The sequence below is a fragment of the Phaethon aethereus genome (genome assembly GCF_964289735.1).
Source record: "Phaethon aethereus genome assembly, chromosome: 2".
In the NCBI taxonomy this organism is placed as follows: domain Eukaryota; kingdom Metazoa; phylum Chordata; class Aves; order Phaethontiformes; family Phaethontidae; genus Phaethon; species Phaethon aethereus.
This window is the reverse complement of record NC_138582.1, coordinates 39,776,035-39,799,438: the sequence shown is the minus strand read 5'-3', so window position 1 is coordinate 39,799,438 and position 23,404 is coordinate 39,776,035. Positions and strand designations below refer to the sequence as shown.

Here is a 23,404-nt window from a genome sequence, read left to right as displayed (position 1 = left end):
CAATAATGTTTCCATCCTCAAAACCTAACAAAAAAAGTGAAATTTAAGATATGAAAATGTTCTGGTTTCTAATTATGAAAATCCTTCAAGTGTAGTATCCTTCTCTCCCCAAACACAGTGATTTTCATATGAATCAAAAACAAGTATGTAACACAAGGAACTAAGATTGATTTTGTAAGAACAAAATTTTTATATTTTATATATATATGTAAAAATAGCTATTTCATTTCAAGCAATCAATAACATCTTGAGAGTGTTTTCCCTTTTCTTCTCCAACCTGCTAATTTGTAATGCTGAAGCAGGCAACCTGTCACAAAATAGCTGAAGACACTGACTAAAACTTCAGTAATATACTTTTAATACTTAACAGGTATCTTTCTAGAGATACAGAACTATAAACACTGACATATCTATAGTGACACACTTCACATGAATGTTATCTTGTGAGGCACACTGGAAGGATCACAAAAGATAAGTAGGCCCAGGGCTCCCCAAATGATGTGTCTAAAGTTAACGTATCAGTAAAAACGTACCAAATACATGTGGGTTTCAGTTTACTCCTTTTGGTTTTTTGAAACTGAAAACCTTAACACAGCTGCTAGGCAAAGTAACCCAGTTACTACCTGGAAATATTATTTTTCAGATCACTGCCAGTATACTACTTATAAGGGTTTCAAGCATTCATCTGAGCAGAGTGCAAGAAGCTTATTTTGTTCCAGGCAATACAGAGGCAGCAAACTGTAGAACTCTTCTGTTAGGCACAAGGAACTGGTGAATTTTATTTAAGTTAATAAAAAGGAAAAAGGGAGGAAATTTCGGAAAAGAGGCGGTGAATGCATTAGTAGCTGTGTATGAAAATACCAGTTTACATGGAGGAAAATGCAACTTTCTTTACCTTTCACTCATATTTATCTGGGAAAAATCAGTCATAGCTACAGCTGTGTGATTGAGTTCACCAGCTGAATTAAAAGAAAAACAGAAGTTCTTTTTTAGTTGAGCTTTTTGGTTTTTTTCTTTTTTACATAATTAGTGAATTATATTTAGTTTTCAAGGCAGTCTTAACTTTCAAAACTTACCAACCATAACATGAATTAGCAAATAAGTTTGTCAGTGTACAACTAAGTTTTGGTGAAAAATTCACTTGTTCAAAGTGTCAAGAATATGTAAGGTTCACAGAAAAATACCTGCAGACTAACATGGAATTCCGCAAATAACAAAATAAAGCAGGTTCATCGGATAAGTGACCTCCAGAAAAATCTCTGCTTTGTTCTTTATTTACTAGCACCTAGACTAGCAGCATAGATAGAATAACAGTATCCCTGTTACCCTTGAAATGCCTGCAGTGCTGTGGATTTTGAGTTAGGAAAACAAGAAAAACTCTACAAGTGAAATGCATAAGTGCAACTAATTACATTGCTTGTAACAGGAATTATTAAAACATCTATTTACAGGAATAGTTAACCAAAAGAAGAAATTATATACTAAAAATGCACATGCCAAATTATTAAAATGGCAATTGTAATAAGATTACAGCAAAATGAGGGTATTTACTTGCATACATACGAAATAAGAAATTCTCAGCAAGGAATGCAAAATATTTTCATTAACTAGTTGTTAAACAAAATTCTCTCTACTTGCTCATGGTAGAAGCAGAGGGTATTTTGTTAAGAATCAAGATTTCAACAATGGATGAACTTTTCTAGAAGACATTTGGATTTATTCTGGAAAAAGCTATCACTTCTACAGGACTGGAATTTAATCACAGTAAACAAAGTAGAAATTCCTATTGGGCCAAAACAATAGTAGAAGAGCTGTCTCCAGTATCATATACAGAACTACTGCATTTTTCAAGATTTCAGACAATAAATGTACTTAGAAAAAAATTGGTACAAATGGAATTTGAAGATACTATACATCCAATCTGAAGTTTATGTCTATGGAAGCATAAAATGGAATAGCATCAAACTGGCTGCACATTATGAGATGATGTGCTACCAGCACAGTGAGACTAATCTCTACTACATATGTGTAGTTCATCCCAAAACATCCAGAAATACTGGAGCATTGTTATGCATTCACTGCTCAGTTAGTCTGACCTGCAAAGATCAATAGATCCCAAGAGCACCCACTTCATTGTGCTTGCACACAACGTAACACATTCACATCTATTTGCTTGGGAAATCCTGCACAAGTTTTTTGTAACCCTATGACTCTGAAATGACACAGAATTTAATTTTAAGGAAGGGACATGTTTACCATCATAGGTAACTCAAAAAAAAAAAAGGCATTAAGACATTTCAGATTTAAGATTACTTTTATCAGAAAAAAAGGACACTGTTAAATAATTCCTTCAAACAGCAACAGAAGTCCAAGCCCAGAACCAATCAATATTATGGTAACTGAAAGATAATTAAAATTCAACACCTAAAACAGAAGAGCTTATGAATAGTTTTCATTTATTCAGGCCTTTAAAAAAAAAAAAAAAATCAAAGTGATTAAAAAAATCTTTTGAAACCATCAGATCACACCGTTTGCTTATAGGTAGATTTCCTTGGGGCAGCAGGGGGCAAGTGGTAGCAAGCTGACAGTTTTTATCTTAAGTGTCTCTTCTTGAGCCACTTTGGCCATTATGAGAAGATGCCTCTGCTTCCTTCTAGGAAGCAACAACTAGGGGAACACATTCAAGTTCAGAATCTTAATGACAGTGGACTTCCAGGAACAATTTTTTAACTCAGAGAGTTTTTGTGAATCCAAAGAATCAAGAGAAAGACTTCAAAAACGTGAAACCTTCCTTTCAAAATCTGATTTTGTGCATAAATATGACAAAATATCTGTTGGCTGAGTATTTAACTAGATTTTTTCTGGAATAGTTCTACATGACCAGCATTTTTAAGACAAAGGCCATATACAGGCAGAAATTCAATTGAAGACTGAATAAAATAGTGGAAGAAGGAATGCAGGGAGGGAGGTTTGCAGCTGCAACTGGAAACTGAAAAGGAATCAGGGCCATAACAAAACTTACCTTTAGACAGATCATTTAGTTCCTACCCCTCTATCAGATTCCTGCTCACACTGCAAGGACAGCTCTGATACTTACGAGGCAGCTGAAATGCCATAGCTGACATCCCTGCGCGTTAGGGTTACACAGCACATACTTCGTGCTACTCTAATACTCCAATGTGGCACAGTAACAATGCAGCAGCTGCTTGTGGAGCTGAGGCCTTCTGGAGCAGGGGCAGAAATCTCAGAGATCACGGAGGACAGCTGGGAGCAGAAATTACAACAGCCACCTCAAGGTAAACCAGCCAAGTCAAAGCCATGGAGTTGTGAAGAGCAGGATTTCCAGAAAGAACTACTAGTTTCACAGATAAAAGTTCCTATTAAATTTGTTAGAGAAACAGATGACAGGTCAGCCGAATATGCCAGAATTAAAACAAAAGGATTACAACATAACAACCGTTACCAGAGAAGAGCGTGCACCTGCATTCCACAGTAGCTTGCCTCCACAGTTTCCTATTTGAAGTGATCAAGACCTCTAGAGGAGGGTAAAATGCTCCGGTTTTAGTTAAGAGGTTCATGCTCACCAATACAAGGAGTCAGTGCTCCACTCTTTCTACCCCATGCACAGTAGCAAAACTTTCAGGCAACATAAAACAAGAAAAAGAAACCAGAAAAGCAAAGAAGAATCAAGAAAGTATCAAGATTACATAGAAGCACTTACAAGAAATTTTGAGAATTCCTTATAGTTGCTAAGAGAAATAGCTGACCGATATGATGCAGATATATTAGCCCCTCCAAGGTCTTAAAAGAAAAATTCTACAATGCTGCATCTGTATCTATATTTTAAAATAGTAAATAAGCCACTCGGGAGTGGCTTAGTGTATATTTTGGGAATGGGGTATGACAGATGAGTCAGAGTCAATGCTGTTTGTTTATATCAACACTGATGAAAACAGTTAAGAGTTAGTTGTTTATTTTGTGTGCCCCTAAAATGTGATATTTTAAATTGAACCTGGAAACACTGCCATACAACTGGAATTTCTGTTTATTTGGTGTAAATGAACTCCCACTGGAACAGTCTGAAAGCACTAAAGGAAGCAACTCTACAGCTAGCAGAACTAAAAAGAAACAGAGGGAGGTGTCCTAGATATCCTTAAGCTTTATATTTTTGGTCTGCTAAAATAAACAAACACCTTATTGAGGTATGTTTTATTAGTAGATATAGCCTGTATGGAATAGTAACCAAATAAAAAGGCAAAACATCTCATGACTGGGCCTAAATTCCCATTCAGTTACAGCTGAGGATTCCTTACAGCTTACTATGCTGAAGTGTACCACGACAAATAAAAAAACAAAAACAAAACCCTCACAATACTGTATGGGAACTACAATACTTCATATTTCTTGCAAAAAATTCTAATTGAACACATTCATTCCTGAATCTACTTTGATATGCATGTTTCTACATACTGATGCATTCAACTGTTCAGCTTTCAGGCTGGTCTTTTTTACAGTCCATTTACGAATACGACCATAGTAAGTCTGTAAAGAGTTCCTAACTTGTACAGTATAGTCTACATAACATTTGGGAAAACAAAGTGATCACCAACAGGTGCGAAAGTAATGCAAATTTAACATAATCATTCAAGCATCCAATGAGCAGGTTTTTGTTTGCTTGTTGGCATCCTCCTCCCCTCAGGCAAAGTTAGAAGAGGTCAATACTTTAAAAGGCTTACTGCCTCTGAACAGCTAGCAGCATTGAACAGCAACAAATGCCAGGAAGAGTTATGCTATTCATAACAAGCACCAATCACATAGTCTAATAATTAATTCTCATGAGAGAACAAGTGAAAATTTAATTTACTTAACATCATGTTCTGAATGTATTCCAGTTCTGCCTATGAGAATAGTCAAAGAAATGTTTCAAAACAAATGAGATTTTTCCCTTAGTTCAGGTGTACATTCCAAGAACCACAGGAAGTCATGCTTTGCTTTCCTCTAGATTTACTTGAGCATTATCACAACCCCTTCTGCAGAAATTATGGGCCTAACTACCTCATGGTATAGTTAAACTTTCAAAGCAGCAAAAGCAATCAGGTTATTCTCCCCAGAAATGAAGAATTATTTTCTTACAAGCTGAGTTTCTATCACTAGCAGATTAACTTTTAAAAGATAAAAATACAGTACTTACAGTACCTTTAATTCAAGCATATAATTGAATTTTTAAAATAAATTAATACATATTTCCCCTGTTGTGGAATTAAAAGTACTCAATTTGTATTTTCTAATTACAGCACAAAATAAATTTAGTTTTTGAAAAGTATCACAAAATCAAGGAAACAAAACTACCTCAGGCCTGAATTTACTTTCCTATTCTTATGACTAGGCTCATCCTGCAAAAGTATGATTAAAAATGAAAGTTATTTTAACTTTTGAAAATGAAATAAGCTTATTTCCAACAACAGCAAAAAAACCAGCAGCTTTTTCAATAAACTTTTAGAAGCCAGCACCTTCTGTCCTTCTCCTCTTAACAAATCTCCAAGGTAATTACATTCTCCTATCAAAAATCCTTCAGTAGACAGTCAGTGTTCTAGTATTAACAACTTCACAAATTTAAAAATCAAAATAATTGAAAAACAAAAGTGCCAAGATGCTAAGTCAAAATTGGATTTATATATACATATGCATGTGTATGCCTACATACCTAGATTCTGACTTAAATTTCATATATATACACACACTGTGTACACATGCATATAGCTTACAACTTTAAATTCGTAGACAACACAGTTATTAATTTCTGGGGACTTTAATACGTACCATATACAACTAAACTGAAAAGACCCAGAGCATAAAAAGACATTTCTGGCTGACTTAGTTGGAGCCAGTTAAGAATTTATAATCACTAGCCGTAGATATTCATTGAGCAGTGCAAGACATCATGCAAGTATTCATAGTCCATTTCAGCACAAAATCATAGCTCAAGACAGCTTAATTTAAAATGGCATAATTTTGCAGTGAAACAGAGTATATATATACACAGTCCCCATGGCATCTGCACCACCAGCAGCCTTCAGAAGAGGTAAAGGAAGTACTGAATCCAGCAGCCAGATCTGCAAGAGCTTTGCATCTTTCTCCTCTGAACGACTGACCTCAACTCCTTCAGTGCACTCACTATCACAGAGGGTCTCCCCCAGCTGCTTGCCCCTCCCAGTACTGTTCTTTCATTTCATTTCGACTTTCCCCTTTATCTAGTTGCTACTCTGAAAACATTCTTCAGTAAATTGCCCGAACTACTGGCCCTGTCACATGTGCTTTCCCCTCTCAAATCATCTTCTACAATTAATAAGAGATGTATTGTTTAAAATCATGCAATTATTTTAAGAACACCTTGAGCATTTCATAGCCTCAGTACTGAAGTTTTTAAAAGTGTGTGGTAACTCTCACACAACTGTTCTCTAAGCTACAGTTTTAGCCAGAAGGATATCATGCAGAGGTGATAAATTCCTACACAGAAATAAAGATCAGTCATGAGTCACTTGGAAAACTTAACTTCTACCAAACATGTTACGTTAATTATAAGAACTTCTTATTTTTTTAATGTAGGAGTAAAACATCCAACATAACTGTTAACTCAGGAGAAAAAAGAAAGAAGGCAAACAGCCAAAAAACCTAAGTCAACACAAAAGAACCCAAACTCTTCTAAAGAATCTTACCAGAATATTATCCAGGAGAAAGGGAATGATAAGCCTAAGAGTTCAACACTCAAAAAAAAAATATTTTAAATCAATCATAAATGTTAGAATTTTGCAATATAGAAACCTGTATGCTTACCTAGCATACGAATGTACAACGCAGTCTGATCAGAGCTGTCATAGGAAATTGCTCCACGTCTCTGCCAAAAAAACAAAAAGTATATTTTATGCAAGTTAGAACTGAGTAACTTTTAAATTGAAATGAAAATAAAGTATCAATCATCCATTTCCAATTTAACACTCCAAATTAATTCTGGAAATTTGAACATGCATCTTTCAAATATATACATACTGATTTTGTTTTAGGAGGACAAAGAAAGCACAGGAATTGGTAACGAAGGGATTATGAAAAACAGGACCAGAGTGTGGTAAAAATATCCCCCCTAAATTTCTTTCCAGATGCTCCTCAATCATTCCTCACAATAAAAAAGACACAGAACAAGATTAAGCAGATAAAAAAAGTGTTCCTCATAGCCTTCTAGAATGCAATACTTAAAACAAATACTTGCAGTTCCTGGTTTGTTTATTTACTTTTACCTATGGAGTATTTCCATCTTTCAAAGCTAAAATAGTTTTAAAAGAAGTAAAATAATTCAAATGACACCATTATTGCCCTCCTATCTATTTAACTTATATCCTGCAAGGGCAGGACTTCACTGCCACATGCTACTTTCATTCCACCAAGTACTTTCTGCAGGCAGATCAAGGCACCACCGAAGCAGGATGTAACACATAAAGGTATTTTAAAGAAAACAAGTAAGCAGTATTTCACATTTGATGATAAAAGTCTAGAAGAGTCATCAAACTATCTATGCATGACACTGAGAAACTCCCATATAGGCTGCATTACTTACCTACACTAAAACATATATATGTTCCACACATACCTAGATAATGTGATAATAGTTAGAATCCAGGAAACCTCCCGCAAAAGTGGTAAACTGGTCCTCTAATAGCTAAAAACTGGAGGAATGTTCTCATAGTTACACAACACTGCCATCATGTAGTCTTCAAATCTTGGAATGACCTAGCACCCAGCCTCATGTCTTGCCTTTACTGTACTTTCAGCATCTTCTGCCACTTCCTAGAGCCTTCATTAATGTTATTTCTTAACCCTAGGATCAGAGGATCACCTTCACAATTGGACTTCAATTTCTTCAAAGAAGTAAGATTTTTTTGTGTGTGTGCATTAAAAACTCTTACGACCTTTCCCTGTCCACCACACTTCTTATTTACGCTGAAGACAGTGAAGTCCTCAGCACCACAAAAGGTTGTCACACCTCTTTGAGAGCTTCAGGGAAAAGCCAACCTGGAGGTGAATGCAGTCATCCATTTTTTCCCCCGTGTAGTGTGAAAAACACTACACCAATGACACATAACAGCCTGAAAATGTGCAAGTTCAAAAGATGGGAAACCAAACCATGTTAGGAAACAGGAGAGAAAAACTGATATTGGCTATTGAAAAGAATTCTAAAAGAAAGAAAAAGAGATAAAGAAACAAATTACTTGGAAGGGGGAACAGGCAAAATTGCCTATATGCACCTAACTACAAAACAAAATATATGCACACACAGAAAGACCAGAGATTAATAACCTCATCAGCATGATTTGTACAACTGATGTGTTAAGTGTAACTTCTGGGTTTGGAGTCTTAATTATTTGAATATTTTTCATGTTAAAACAAAAAAAGAAAACCTTACACTTGAAGTCAGAGAAGTTTTTCCAAAGGTAAGCTTAACATTTAATTACAGAAATGACCAAAGACCTAGCTCTAAATGGGGTCCAATTATAGTAGCTGTTGTAAAGACTACAAGGAAGAACTCCCTGTACAGCACTTTTATGTCATCTTAGCTTTTGTTCTGTATTTCCTTGGAAGATCATAAACCATGCAAATCATCCTTCCCTCAAAATATGTTTGTACAGCATTTCTCACAGCAATGTGCCTGTCCGGATGGGAAAGGCAGCAATACAGTTCATCAGCCAGAAAATGATGCTGGTTTCCCACTAATGTTTTTGAAGTTTCTTCATATAACCTAACTTTGAAACTCAGCAGATATCAGCTGAATATATTTTCAGCAGCCTGGAACATTTCATATCACTGACTAGGCACAATCAGTGATGTAATTTAGTGCTAACTTGCAATTTGCACCTGTCTATCACAGATTTCTGGACATGTCCAGTACAGTTCTGTAATCTAATACAGCAGAAAGCTAAGCACACATGCAGCTAGAAGAGCCATGCTCAACTGGAGCATTAGTCTCCCTGAAGGAAAACAATGTGTAAAAATTTACTGAAAAATAAATCCTTTTGTTATATTGATTCTAAAATATTACTTGCTCTCTTATTAGAGAAAAATAAAATATTATTTGCTAGATAAAGTAGTACATCCATGTGTGATATCAAACACAAAACACATTTTTAAAAACCAACCAGTTGCTTATACAAAGGATTTTGTTCTGCAAGGACTCTGGAAGGCCTCGTAGGAATCTCTGAACAATCAAATCCTTTTAAGATTACCTTTCAAAGCTTGGTTTCCTAAGGAAAAAGAGACAACTTATTGTGTAAACCTTACTAACATGACTTCAAAAGTGATAGGACAATTTCAGCTAATTTTGCTAAGAGGGTAGAGGTCCTAAAGATACTTCATTCATTGAAATTTGTTCAGTAAAATATAAGAGGAAAACACTTATTAGCAAGTTCCACCAAAGGACAGATACAGGGTGGGTGATGAGTGGTCAGACCTCATACCTTTAGACCAGGCAAATAACGAGGTACAGATAGCTAGGAGCACTGTGGTGGGTAGACACAGAGAAAGGAGCTAATAGTACAGAGATTTTTAAAAAATCGTGACAGGTAGGTAAATTAAATATTACGCTCATCCACCCATGGATTGCTTTGTGTCAACTTATGCTCCAAATAGGTAACAGACTACGTACCACAGGTTGAGGTATATCACCTGTTTTCCCACTAACAAATAGGCTGACAGTGTTATTTGAATACTACCCCATACACTACTCTAGAACAATGCAAGGAAAAAAGAGAAGTAATTTAATCTACCCTGCCTGTAGTTCTTTAAGATACTCTGCCCAGATTCTGCTTTTTAAATCCAGCAAACAGAAAGACCAGATTTAATGCATCAGCTTTCTACCCTTGCTGACCACCAAAAATGCCTCCTCCCTCATTGCTAATCGAAGGCCCACTTCCTGTGGCCTACACCAAGACATCAGGACTATACTTACACTAAAAATTTACCTTACACAGCAGAGACAAAGGTAGCATAGACAGTATCAGCCTACAGAAACCTTGGCTAAAATCTTCACGGACAGAGCTTGACTTCTGGCACTTCAACATAACACATGATTGTTAATGTTTTTAACTCATTTAGCATAAAATTTTATTTCTAGATCTCTGCCACCCCCTTGGTGTCCTGGTTTCAGCCAGGGTAGAGTTAATTTTCTTCACAGAAGCTAGCGTGAGGCTATGTTTTGGATTTGGGATGAGAAAATGTTGATAAGGTGCTGATGTTTTGAGTTGTTGCTAAGTAGTCAAGGACAGTCCAGTTTCTCATGCTGGCCTGCAGCGAGCAGGCTGGGGGTGCACGGGAAGCTGGGAGGGGACACAGCTGGGACAGCTGACCCAGGCTGGCCAAAGAGAGATACCATATAACGTCATGCTCAGTATGTAAAGCTGGGACGAAGAAGAAGGAAGGGGTGGAGGAACGTTCGGAGTTATGGCGTCTGTCTTCCCAAGAAACCATTACGCGTGACGGAGCCCTGCTTCCCTGGAGATGGCTGAACACTTGCCTGCCCATGGGGAGTGGTGAACAAATTCCTTGTTTTGCTTTGCTTGCGTGCGCGGCTTTTGCTTTACTTATTAAACTGTCTTCATCTCAAACCATGAGTTTCCTCACTTTTACTCTTCCAATTCTCTCCCCCGTGCCACCGTGGGGGAGTGAGCGAGCGGCTGCGTGGTGCGTAGTTGCTGGCTGGGGCTAAACAACGACACTTGGTCTACCTGAAGTTTTGTACCTGTTAATGACCATAAAGCATATTGAACTCAGCCCTCTGTACAAATCTCAAACAAATAAGTATCATTCCTACGGGCAGACAGAATTAGTAATGCTCAAAATAAAGACAGTCCTAACCTCACCTTAAATTTCAGTTTCATATTAGAGTGGCATTTATTCTTCCAAAGGGCCAGACAGTAAGAAAAGCTTTCTTTTCTCCTCTCTTTTGTCACATCTTTATGGAAAGTGAATGGAAGAAATTCAAGCTAAAGTGGAAGATCCATTAATCCTTTAAGAACAACAAAGATAAAAGGACTCCACAAAAACAGGTGAAGGAAGTATTCTAGCAAAAGACAGATTTAAGTCAGATCTTTAAAAAAATCATTTCAGAAGAGTATAGGAAGTTATTAAAGACATGCAACAGGACTGACATGCCAAAATAGCACATAGATTTATCTTCAAAGGGAAACCACTTCAGTGATGCTAGGGAGGACAGCATATGCATGTAACACTTGGAAACGGAGCACCTGCTGCTGTTTGTGCCAAACAGAAACGTTTCCACTGGTGTATCAGTTTTATCACAAGGACTTCCCAACCCAGTGCAGAGCAGAGCACCAGCATTACTGTCAAGCACTTTGGACTGTCAAGCGAAACAACTGCGGGTCTCATTCTGTAACAACAGAAATAAACCGGTAGAGCTGCTGGCCTTCAAAATTCAGTATCTCCCATCAGAAAGAAACAGCTATGCTTTTTGATGGAGTACACAACCCTCATTTTGTGACTCAGCTCTTTATTCCTAAGCTGGGAAAGGGAAGCCAGAGGACAGCAACACAAACACAGCCAGTCAAGTATTTTTACCTACTTGGCTCTTCTGTGCAAGGTATTTGCCCAACAATCAGAGGATTGTTTTCAGAAGGAGAAATTGAGAACAAGTTTGGAGAAGTCATTATACCATGGCATCTCCAATTTACCGGTTATGCTGCCTCAAATATAAACGTTTGGAAACTTAAGATTCTGAGACAGTTTATCAACTAGAAGTCCCTAGAATGACAAACTAATTAAACAGGATTTCTCCAGCTTATTATTGGACTTCATAAATATGGCTGTCATTTATCCTAATTCTTAGAATTAGTTCAAGTAAGTAAGAGTTCCATGCTAACATAACACTCAATTTTCCACAAGGCATCACTAGGTTTTTACTCACTAAAGCTTTTAAAGCACTTAAGAAATTGTCGTTGAACTCAGGCAAGCCACCACAGAAAGGTCCTACTACTGTTTTCTAAGTATTTCACCACAGCTCAAAGGACTATTTCGAAAGTTTATCAAACCAGTGAGAAGAAAATATAGTTAATTTCAGGAAGGCAATGAGACACGCACCCCCCCCTTCAAATATCTGAATGTGGCAATTTTAGTATTTTCTTCCATATAAAGCTATTTCACATGATCACCTCCCAAGACAGATGGCAATCATTTATAAGCTTTGTATTGTTTGAATTATAGTTATCAACATTAGCGATACATCCACCTAACAAGCATCTGAAAGGTATTTTCTCTTATACACCTTAGATTTATATCATGTGGCATCATAAGATTTACCCAAAGTTTTATCAACATAAAAATTCAAGATTTAACAAAAATATACAAAACAAAAGCTTGAAAATTGATCAGAAAAGAAAGCATAGTCAAAAAAAGCGTAAGTGATTCACTTAAGTGAGGACAGAACCACACAGGGGTACTGCGTTTAGAAACTAAATCAGAATGATGGAAGGGCTCAAAAGCAACAGCAAAATAAGATAATTGGATGAACACACAAAAAAATTTCTTTAAAAGAAACAGCCTTTAGCACATTTAAGAACAACGATAAATCACAGAGGTTTTTCGCTTAACTGTATTATGTAAGCTACATGGAATTCTGTTTTTCCCACTTTAACAGAATCTTTGACCAAACTAACCTACAGACATAATCCTTAAACAGGCTTTTTACGTCAATTTTCAGAAAACCAGCAATTCAACAGCATACCAGTAAAATGCGGATGATGTACTAGGCTGGCACACAGGCTGTAAAACTTCGGCATTTAGAATCTGCCTTCAGTCACAAGTAAACATCCATTAGGGTATCCTGATCATCTTCTTCATGTGACAAAAGTTATCACAAGTGCTAGCAACTAAGCCTGACCATTTCTGCTTTTAGTAAATTTAGAACTGTGTTATTGGCAATGACTGAAGAGTATAGGCATGGATACCTGGCAAAGTCTGTTTTCACAACAAATTCAAATTAATGTCCGTTCAGATTCTCCTCTTAATTGTACAAAAATGTTAAAATTGTGTATTAATAAATACGTATATATAAATGCATGAACTCTGATTTTGTTTTTTTCCCCAGTTTCCCACATTCTCTCTAATTATTCTGGCCCTCCTTCACAATTCTAAACTTAAAGTTATTCCTCCTTTTGGAATTAATTCCAGGTTAGGCAGCAAGCTATGCCGAGAAGAGCCTGGTCTCATCTCCAGGCATCAATCCCCACCTGTATTTACTACCACAATATACATTGTGGGGATACTTATGTTCTTTAGAATGAGAGAGTAGGAACTCCTCATTTTGCCTAACATTAGCATACATTTTTCAAAACACAGGCATCTCAAATGGAAAGGCTAACAAAGTAAGTGAAGTAGCCTGTATTTCACCTAAGCAAACAAAACTGGTATTTCCACTCCCAGAACCCTGAAATCAACAATACAAAAAGGATATCCTGTCCAGGAAGCAAAATACACTAATTTGTATTATTCTCGCTATGTTTAAAATTGTTTTTCCTTATTTTCACAAAGCCTTTAAAGCGCTATAAAATTGAAGATCTGTTAGTAAAGGAGGCAAGCAAACCCCTGCCATTCAGAAGCCATTTCAGATCCCTTTTCCTCGTCTCCTAACTGGCACCGCTACAAACACACTCTTCCCACTTCAAGGCAGGCAAAAGTCGAGAGCTACAAAATCATGTATGAACACTTAAGAAACACAATCTTAAATGACGAATGATGTGTTTCCAAAACAGATTAGATTTAAAAAAGAAAAATAAGTACTTGTGAAGTTCTTAATGACTTGTTTTCTCTCAGGCTACTTATAAACCCAGTTAGTCAAAACAGAATAATAAAATGGCCTACCTTAGAAGTAATCCATTTGATAAGGATCAGAGCTAAACACCAGATCAATGCAATTCCCATTGGATCACCCCGAAGACCTGAAGCACATTCTCCTCCCTGATCCCCGCCGGTGCTGGAAGCGGCGTGAGAGTTTAAGAGCCCGAGAAGTAGCAGCGCAGCGGTAAGGCAGAAGGCAGGCAGGGGCTGCCTGCACCGCCAACAGCTGCGCGAAGGCTGCAGTCACCTGACAGCCCCAGCAATGTGCTCCGCGTGAGCAGCGCTGCCCCGTACGTCTCGCTGCCAACTCCGTACTCAACAAGAAAGTTTTACGACCAGAGAACATGGCAAACAGTAAAACCTTACTAGATCCTACAGAAATTCTAAAAGGAAATGAAAAGCCACGATTACATGCTTTTATAACACATACTTTAACCCAGCAAAGCTTGCTAGACTGCAGGATCAAACTCCAGCACTCAAACCACCTGAGCTAATTCAGGATACTGCCTTGTCTTTAAAAGCTATGAAAAGCCTGTTTCCAGCAGATTTCACCATAGCCAATATTCACAAGTTCCTTTCATCTCTGCAACCTGGAGAACTGCTATGAACTGAACTTCAAAACATATTTCAAGATTGCTTTTATAGCAACTTACTATAAATAACGTTAATGAAAGAAAGTTAATGCACTGAATACATACAATCATTGAAACCAAGCACAGTTCTCTAATCTCTCTTTTGTCCACTGAATACCAAGCCATCCTCCATACTGCTTTTCTAGCCACACATACTCATGCCTGGACTGGCATGCTGCTTTGGTTTATTGCTTTAAGGGTTGAACTTGCCTACAATCCCCCTCTCCTGCCCCCAGCATTTTCCAGGGTTGGAAAGCAGACTCACTTCCTCTAAGTGCACTGATTATGCAGCCAAGCAGTCCTATACACTTGGTGCAGCTTTGAGATTCATTTTAATTTTTGTAATTTTAAGCTGACAAAAATGTTTCATTTCAGTCATACAAAGAAATCTCAAATAGTTTGGGGAAAAAAAAGCAGCTACACAGGGAAAATGCAAACAGTGTGGGATACCGAGGAGTTTAAAAGGATGAAGTTGAATAATTGAAAGGAAAATCATTTGAAGATTCCACTCTTCCTATAATTTTTTTAAGATGATCATATTGCAAATTCCAATACGTGCACAAAAAAGAAAAGTTAGCACAGATTACCAAAGGAGTAACTTTAACACTGAGAAATTAATTGCCTCCTAGCCACAGGAAAAGGGGACACATACCACAGTGGATGCTTAGCGAATGAAGGAGAAGAGTTAACTGGGATAGGGCTCTTTGTTATTTTATAATATGATTTCTAATATTTGTGCTGGCTTTTAAGCTATAATCATGATCTCGGCACCAGCTTTGTGTTCCCACAGCACCTATCTTCTGATCTCTCTACACCCCATGCCCCTGAAAACCAGTCAGATCAAAACCATAGGCAAGAACATTCAGAATGGACCTTTTGGTACCTTACTTAAGGAATACAGTGCTTTATCTAAAGGTCAGGTTCCACCCAAAATACAAATGTCACAGAGGTAGATTTAAAAACATTATCATCTCCAAACAATTGACAAGACTAAGACACCCTGACAATTAGTCATCACCAGTCTAATGTTACTTCAAAAAAAAAAAAACAACAAACCAACCCATAATAAATGGTGTTAGGCTCTATCTGCATTAGGAATTTGGCACAACTGGAGCAGATCAAAACACTGCTGCTGAGGTCTTTACACCTATACTATATGAAGCCCAGAAGCTTTTTTTTGCAGGCCACATTTATTCAAACTTCCTGAACCTGCCCCTAGCACTGACAGTTCAAAGCTGCCAAAAATGACTGACAGCCTCTACAACCCTATCAATTAGGGTTAGGATTAGAGTACATTTGGTGCACACAAGGAGTGGAACGGCTTAGTTTCTTTTGGAAGGAACCTAGTTAGCACATACCGAAACCACTCTGGAAAACACAAATGGGCATGATAAACAGGGACAACGAGGTGATTTGCTTCAAGACTGAACTCTCCTCCAAATAAAACTAACACAAATAGCCTTATACTCTTTGAAAGGTCAAGCATTCTTCTCCATCACCACTATTTTCAATCCCTGATCAGTCTTCTCTTTTTCTGTCTCAAAACACATTAAGATGTTCTTGGAGTATGTGGATGGTGTTGTCCCAGGTGCATGGAGCAAGTCTTTCTTCCATCACTATCGGAAACACAACATTATCTTAGAAAACGAAGTGATGCAAAGTAATCACCCTTTCCTCCTTTCCTCTTTTGTCTTCCAATATTAAGTGGATTAATCAATTAGCCTTCTCCTACTGGAAGTTTTTCTTAAAACTATTGTCTCATGCATAAGCTTAATACCAGAACACAGAAATAAAGAGACTTCCCCATGTGTTAAGTACCACTACAACATCATTTGTTTTAACTATGGCTTGGAAATGGAAAGACTGTTTCAGAAACAGGATTCCAAATCTAGGGACAAAGGAAGGCCAAAAAGTGCACTGGCTGTGCAGAAGTATGAGGAATCAACAAAGAAGCTAACGTGCTTCTTCTGGGGAAAGTACTGCTTTGAATAACCCTATTAACAATTCCAAGGTGAAGGAGAAATAAGTGATGTTTTACAAGCATAGGAAAGAAATTATTAAAGGTCAGTACAGTAAACCCTCAGGTACAGGGCTATAAAAAAAAATAAGACAGTATTAAATTCACTCTGTGATAACATACTGCCTATTATACTACCTAAGTTCTGGGAGTGCGATCAGTGATCCTTGGGCTGTGGACGTCACCATGAGTCTCAGCTTCATCTTAAAATGACGAAGCACACCGGAAAGAACAGCTATCATATATTGCATTTTTTGTCTTTTAAAAGTTATGGGAGTTCCTAAGGCTCTTTCATCTTCTTTCTTCCTCTCCTTTCCTGCTTTTTAGCAGATTCTTCTTCAGCTTTTCTAAAATTCATTTTCTCAATGCATGCAGAGATACCATGTTTGATAAGGCAAGATTCCCAGTACTTAACACTTAAATATAGCATACAAGTCATTATCTCATTCCTCTCTCCTTACCATCAGCTCAAGTGTTCAATTGCAATTGCTGTCTCTTACCATTTCCAAACATAAACATCCCAGTGACTTCCATGTAAACTTGATACACAGCACTGTAGATACATCTAAGCAGTTGAAGGCACATTTTGCTACAATTTTTGCATTTGCTAAGTAAACCTTTCTGTGTAATTCCTTATAAAACAAGAATTCATTATCAATACAGCAGAAAGGACCTGGGATCTTGCAACCATTGTTACAAAGATTCCACTAAAGAATTTGCTAAAGATACCAGTTTACTCTTATCATGAAACTGGCATCACATAGGAGCGGCTCCTACCCATTCAAAGTAGCTCCACATTAATATGCTATAGTGATTTCAAGGATCCAATTACTTCAATTTCCTAGAGATCTGCAAGGCTCCACATGGAAGCCCATTATTTCCTATTAGAAATGCTCTGTTATTTGAAGTACCAAGTACAGGATCCTAGTTTTACTTGTGTATTTCTAAATACTCAACTGTTACAATCCTTTTTTTTTTTTTTTAAATAAATTTCAGCAGTCCTGAAGAATGGCTCAGTGTTGCCTTACAAACCTCAGTAACTACTATATAGACTCATAGACTCACAGAATCATCCAGGTTGGAAAAGACCTTTCAGACCATCGAGTCCAACCCTTATCCTAGCACTCTACAAAAGTGTCTTTAAATGCTTCCCCCCAAAAACATTTAAGTAACACCTACAAGAAATCCAGAGTTTAAGCAACAGCACTATATTTCACACACATTACTGGGTCTCATATGATGCTCCTATTTAAATGCGGCAGGGCTTCACAAATCTCCATCACCACATGAGTTTTTATGCAGAAGTTTGAGGTTCATTGCTAATCACTCCTATTTTCCAGAGCAACCTGATTTCACATGCATGCACTTGTACACCTGGCCTAGAAACGAGATCTGCGTGGAGTCTCCTTTGCCCTTCAGACAGCCCTTTCCAGAACAGCCACGGGACAGTGGCTTGTGGCGCACTGATTTCTAGGATACATTCCTGATGGCATAGTACTTGTTATGGACCAGTCAGGGAACTTCATGTTTATATTAACAGCATGTAAAGACAGCAGAGGAATAAGCCTATCATTTACCAATTCATCAGCACATAGTGAAAAAAAGAAAAACAACAGCTCTAAATTAATTTCCATCTTTTCTTCACTCTTCTTCCTGTCTCATTATCTACCATGTGTGACCTCTCTCTCCAGCAGACTTCACTAATAAAGAACAATTAAATGGTAATCTATGAGAATTACTCTTGTAACAAATGCAGGTAGCTATTGCTGCAGCCCAACCCAACCACCAAACACTGCACTCCAGGAAAATAAGAGAATACATCATTATTTTTACCGAGAGAGTAATAAGTAAGAGAATACATTATTATTTTTTATTATCAAGAACAGACCTTTTAGAATTTCACAACGTATACACACTGACCAACTTTTACGAATGCTACTTCCATTTATATCTTCATTGAAAATGTTACCTAAGCATTTTACTTTTAATTCAGCTTATTTAAAACATTTGCCATGTTAGCCTATGTAGCAAGAAGGTACAAGATTCCAACTATTCTAACTGCTTATTAATAAAGCTACATGTCACCTAGTAAGCAATAAGCAAACATGAAAAGTTAAAGAAAGTTAGCAAAATTCACCTTCTTTACTACATATAAATCCATCATTGCTAGTTAATTCACTGCAGCTAAACTCAAAAGGCTGTTGATTTTAAACCAAGGGCTTAGAACTCCAGAATACAAACTTACAACGCCAAGGATGAATGCAGACCCAGAAGGCAGAATTTACCAATTCCCTGAGAAAGCATTTTTCAGTTTTATACATCTTCCATAAGACAGAAAAAGAACGAACGCTGTCTCCCCCTTAAAACAGAAGTATCCAATCTCAGCACGTGAAAGGAAGCCAATAACCCTGCATTTCTATACCACCACTCATTCATCAGCTACTCTAACGCAGCAATAGAAAACTATCAGGATCATCCTATGTGCACTGCATTTCCAAAAGGGGTAAGAGGTATTCTATGTTTTATTAAAAAAATCATGTAAATATTTGCCAAAGCAAGCATGTTATTAAACATTGCTTTGTTCCGATGGCTGTTTTTAACATTTCATCATATTTGCTCAACATCACGCTTATGCAGGTTAATAGAAATGGCCATGTAACACTGAAAAAGTCATTTGGCAAAAACACAAATGTCTTAGTTAAGGGGTGGATGAGAACGCATTTTTAATTTCCTTGCATAGATTAAACATCTAGAAACAGGTTATTTCTACAATGCTTCTTTTGCAATGGAAATTAGAATACTCTCAGTGCCTGTCATATCATAAACTTTAGTTAATCTTCTGGTGATTTGTTTTACCTAACATAGTAAATTCCAGACTTTCTACAAAGAACGTACCGTTATACATTTAAAGGATCTAAATTAGATCATTTGTCACTGCACCAGTTTGCACCATATAACCCTTGCTTTTAACAAAAATGTTATCTATCCAAAGCACTGAAGTTGGACAGCACAGTATTCTTTCTCATTTTTTTCAGACACCCATTTTTCTGAGGCTGCTTAATTACAATTACATTTTAGGGCTTTGTTTAAATCCACAGAACTTAGATTTCTGCTTCTGTCCAGAGAAGAGATGTTGGCAAGAAGCTATACTCCATTTTTACCACATTCTCTTTAAAGAAACATGAGAAGTAATAAAAAGTTAAGATGACACTCTACACACGTATTTATTTTTCAACTGTCTGTTGGATGTAGTAAGGCTGACTTCCTTGGACAGAAAACTGTTTTAGCATGGTCGTACAGATATTTAACCAGGGCTCGTCTAAATCAGCTTGTATCTGTCCACACTTGTTTGCAGATACTGTCATCTGCTCATTCACAAAAGGTCTGCGGCACAGCAAGAAACTGGACCAGTTTTAGAGTGCAATACGAATGCCTTCATCTGTGATTTTGAAGAGTTAAAAAATGGTACCATTGTTACAAGACTAACTACCACCAGGGCCTCAGACTGCAATCCATTCACTAATGATATGACTGTTCTGAAGGCGAGACAGAAGAAGTTGAGTTTTGGCTGCTCTGAGTTACCGTGTTTCATTATTAAACACACCTTTAACAAAGAGTAAATGGTATATTGGAAGCAAATAAAGATTAATTTCAATTCCCACATACTTCACATCTTGCAAGTAACCTGTCTACGTAAGTGAAAACATGAACAGTAATAAGCAACAAGAAAAGCTACCAATGTTACAGACTTTGTAATAAAACATTTATTTCTAAAGCACATCCCTTAAACAGTGAAAGCCTATCTTACTGTCTGTCTTAACTGGAAACCTAAATAAAAACCACTGAGGTTACAATCTTACATCACCACAACACTGTGAACACATCACAACACCAGAAAAGAAAATTACAGATTTAAGTCACAGCAGTTGCATCTTGTAATTCTTTATAGATTACCTACAGAAGATGCAAAGGACACAAGAAGTGTGTCCTCTAAATTCAAGGCTTAAGCTTTTTTCCTTGGAGAGAAGCTTCTCCAATAACTTTTGTTCTTATATGAGCACTACTAGCTCATGTCTGTAGCTCTGCAGCTCCTAGAAGCATGTGTGTGGAAAGGGGGAGCACAGGAAGCAATCAGGCCCCCCCAGACAGCAGCCATATGTATGAATTTCCACAGATGTGTCTGTCTAGCTCAAGAACCCAGAGACGAGTGCAACACAGTGCAATGACTGAAGGTTAAAAGGCATGGGGGCAGGGTACAATGTGAGCTGCTGCTTTTGACTTGGTCCCTGACTTCTCCCTCATTCAGACATGAACAGCAAAAAGAAGTTAATAGATTGAAGCAAAAAAACTAAGCACTTCTATCTACCTCCCAAGTGATGGGTAATCTCCCGTAACCATGAGGGCTCGCCTCCCTCTAAGCCCCAGAAACATCTGCCTGCCTGGTTCTTGACTAGCAAGTTTTTGCTACTCCAGCACTGCTAAAAGATACTTTTAAATTCCTCATACACACTTCAATTCACTTTGTAGGAAGTATTTAAAGAGTAGTTTACACAAAATTAAATTACTGACATCTATTAAGACTCCCCAAGCAACACAACTTCCATTTATTATAAGCAGGTATTTATGCAAGGATTTTAGACATAATTTTCAAAATTAAAAAAAAACACAAGAGTTCCCACAGAAAAAAAACCCCACACATTTCAGCTTTTCCCTAGGCACCCAGGCATATGCTAAAGCTCAAAAAATATGCTAAACATTAAAAAGAAAGTAATAAAATCACCTTTGTTTCTGGTTCCTTGTTAGCCATCACAAAACACATGAAACTAGTCTGTTGTCAAAAAAGATTAAATTTCAAGGGGAAAGCTGGAAGTTTCACATTAATAAATTACACAGAGATGGCAACAGAACATCTGAAATAAATCAAATCTAGCTATTATTTTCCTATTCTGTGATGATTTCCATTAAAATAACTGAATGTCTACACAGGACAAACATTGAAAGCAGTTACACTATCTGCTGTCAAATCCACAAATCAATAGTGTTTTATATATAATATCACATATAAACCATAATTTCATGGAATTAAAAATGAAAATAATAATTAACTTAAATAGTCATCACAGAGTTTATAAAGATTAAAGAGATTCAAAGAAAGATCATATTGGCCATGCCCAAGCATTTCATTAAAACAGCAAAAGACATAACTAAGAAGCAACATGTAGTATCTCAAATACAAAAGACAGTAAGAGAATGCAGTTGGCCAGTGTAACTTCAACCTTTTTCCCCTCAAAAATCTAACATTTTAAGCTTGCAAATAAAAACCCATTAGTAGAGTTGGTTTCTGCTACAACCTTCTTTCCAGAGAAAATTCATCTGGAGACTTGTCTGCACTAAACACTTATTTCAGAGCCTGCTTGTGGACCATACCCAAAAATGCTTGTAGTCTTCTGTGCCTTTTCCCAAGAACTAATTAAACCTATGGCCATTAAGGTTAAGATGACCAATTTCAACTGAACTGGTTAAGCAGACCAATTTCAGCTGAACTACTTAGCTTAGAAAGGCTCTAATGAGACAGTAAACTGAAAACCCTAACCTTCCAAATGCCACAGTTCAACACCTGCCATTGCAACACCTTCCCTCACTTTCCAGGCTGCAATATATTATTGCCAACTTCCCACCTTTTATTTTATTAAGCTACCAATACAACCCTGTCTTACATACTTCCAAAGTCTCCTGCTCCGACCTGTAGCAGATGCAAATTTCTTATACAGAATGCTTTAAAAACTTGCTAATAAAGTTTAATAAAGGTATTTTCATGCAAAACTTATTTTATAAACATTTGCACATGTGTAAAACATGTAGTTATTACCTTCCATTAATATTCTGTTAGCATGTGGGTGCCAGCAATCCATGCATCCAAAGACTTTTAATCAAAAAACTGACTTATTTATTTCAGCATCTCACTCACTATAGATAAAGCTGACCCAGTAACATAGAGAGCTTTTCAGTAGTGTTGTGTCTTACATCTGCAGGTGTTAAACTGAAAAAGACTACTGTGTTTGAGACTGAACTACACTAAAAAGGTTCAGCCTTCTATTACAGAGATGTCAGCATAAGATTTTTTTTTTTTTTTAATACAAAGGAAGAGTTTATTTTTCAAAAAATACATCACTACTAAGAAAGAGATAGCGGACAACGAAACATGAGAATTACAAGCTCAAAACTAATATAAAAAAATTCCCAGGTAAAAAATTCTATACGACTGCAAACCCCTATTAGGGGGACGCATGGAAGGAGGTATGGAAACAGGCATATATAAAGAAAGTGTTCTATTAATAGATTAATAGATTTTTGATACACTTCACAGCTGACACATTGACATAGAAAAAAAGGTGGAAAGCTAGTAGAAAAAAAAAGTTTAGGGACTTCAACTACAACTAATATCCTTCTACAGTCTTCTCAAAAATACAGTATCCTTGTACAGACTTCTCATTATTCAACGCGAGTGTGCATTTTATCACATTTACAACATTCCAAGACCTCCTACAATTAAAACCCATTTTCAAGTTTACTTTTCTTGCAGGGATTTCACAGCAGCATACTTCTGAATTTTAATATTGCATTTTTGAAGGTAACAAGATGCTACTTTCATTGTCAAACTTTAATGTTAAACAGAAATTGAATTTAAGAATCTAGCACTAAGAAGTTATTTCAATAGGATTTTAAAGATTTACATTTGTAAAATTGAGTTCCATTTCCATTTTACTTAGTTATCCTGCAGGGATGCTGAAAAAAAATGATACATTTATTATATTGTTTCTTGAAGAAGCAAGAATTGTAGCAGTAGCAGTATTTCTGAAAC

General features: G+C 36.9%; 1 protein-coding gene across 2 annotated transcripts in view; it reads right to left on the bottom strand.

The window, feature by feature from the left end:
* Positions 1-23,404, bottom strand: part of PDE7A (phosphodiesterase 7A) — a gene marked incomplete at both ends in the record, with an annotated part of 78,549 nt that overhangs the window by 29,844 nt on the left and 25,301 nt on the right. Inside the window, 2 exons of one of the 2 annotated variants that reach the window (XM_081996891.1) lie at positions 6,835-6,895; positions 13,918-13,977. In XM_081996891.1, coding sequence (XP_081853017.1) covers positions 6,835-6,895; positions 13,918-13,977 — 121 coding nt within the window. Of the gene's footprint in view, positions 1-6,834; positions 6,896-13,917; positions 13,978-23,404 lie in introns of those variants that run through there. The other variant, XM_081996890.1, reaches the window with a different exon arrangement.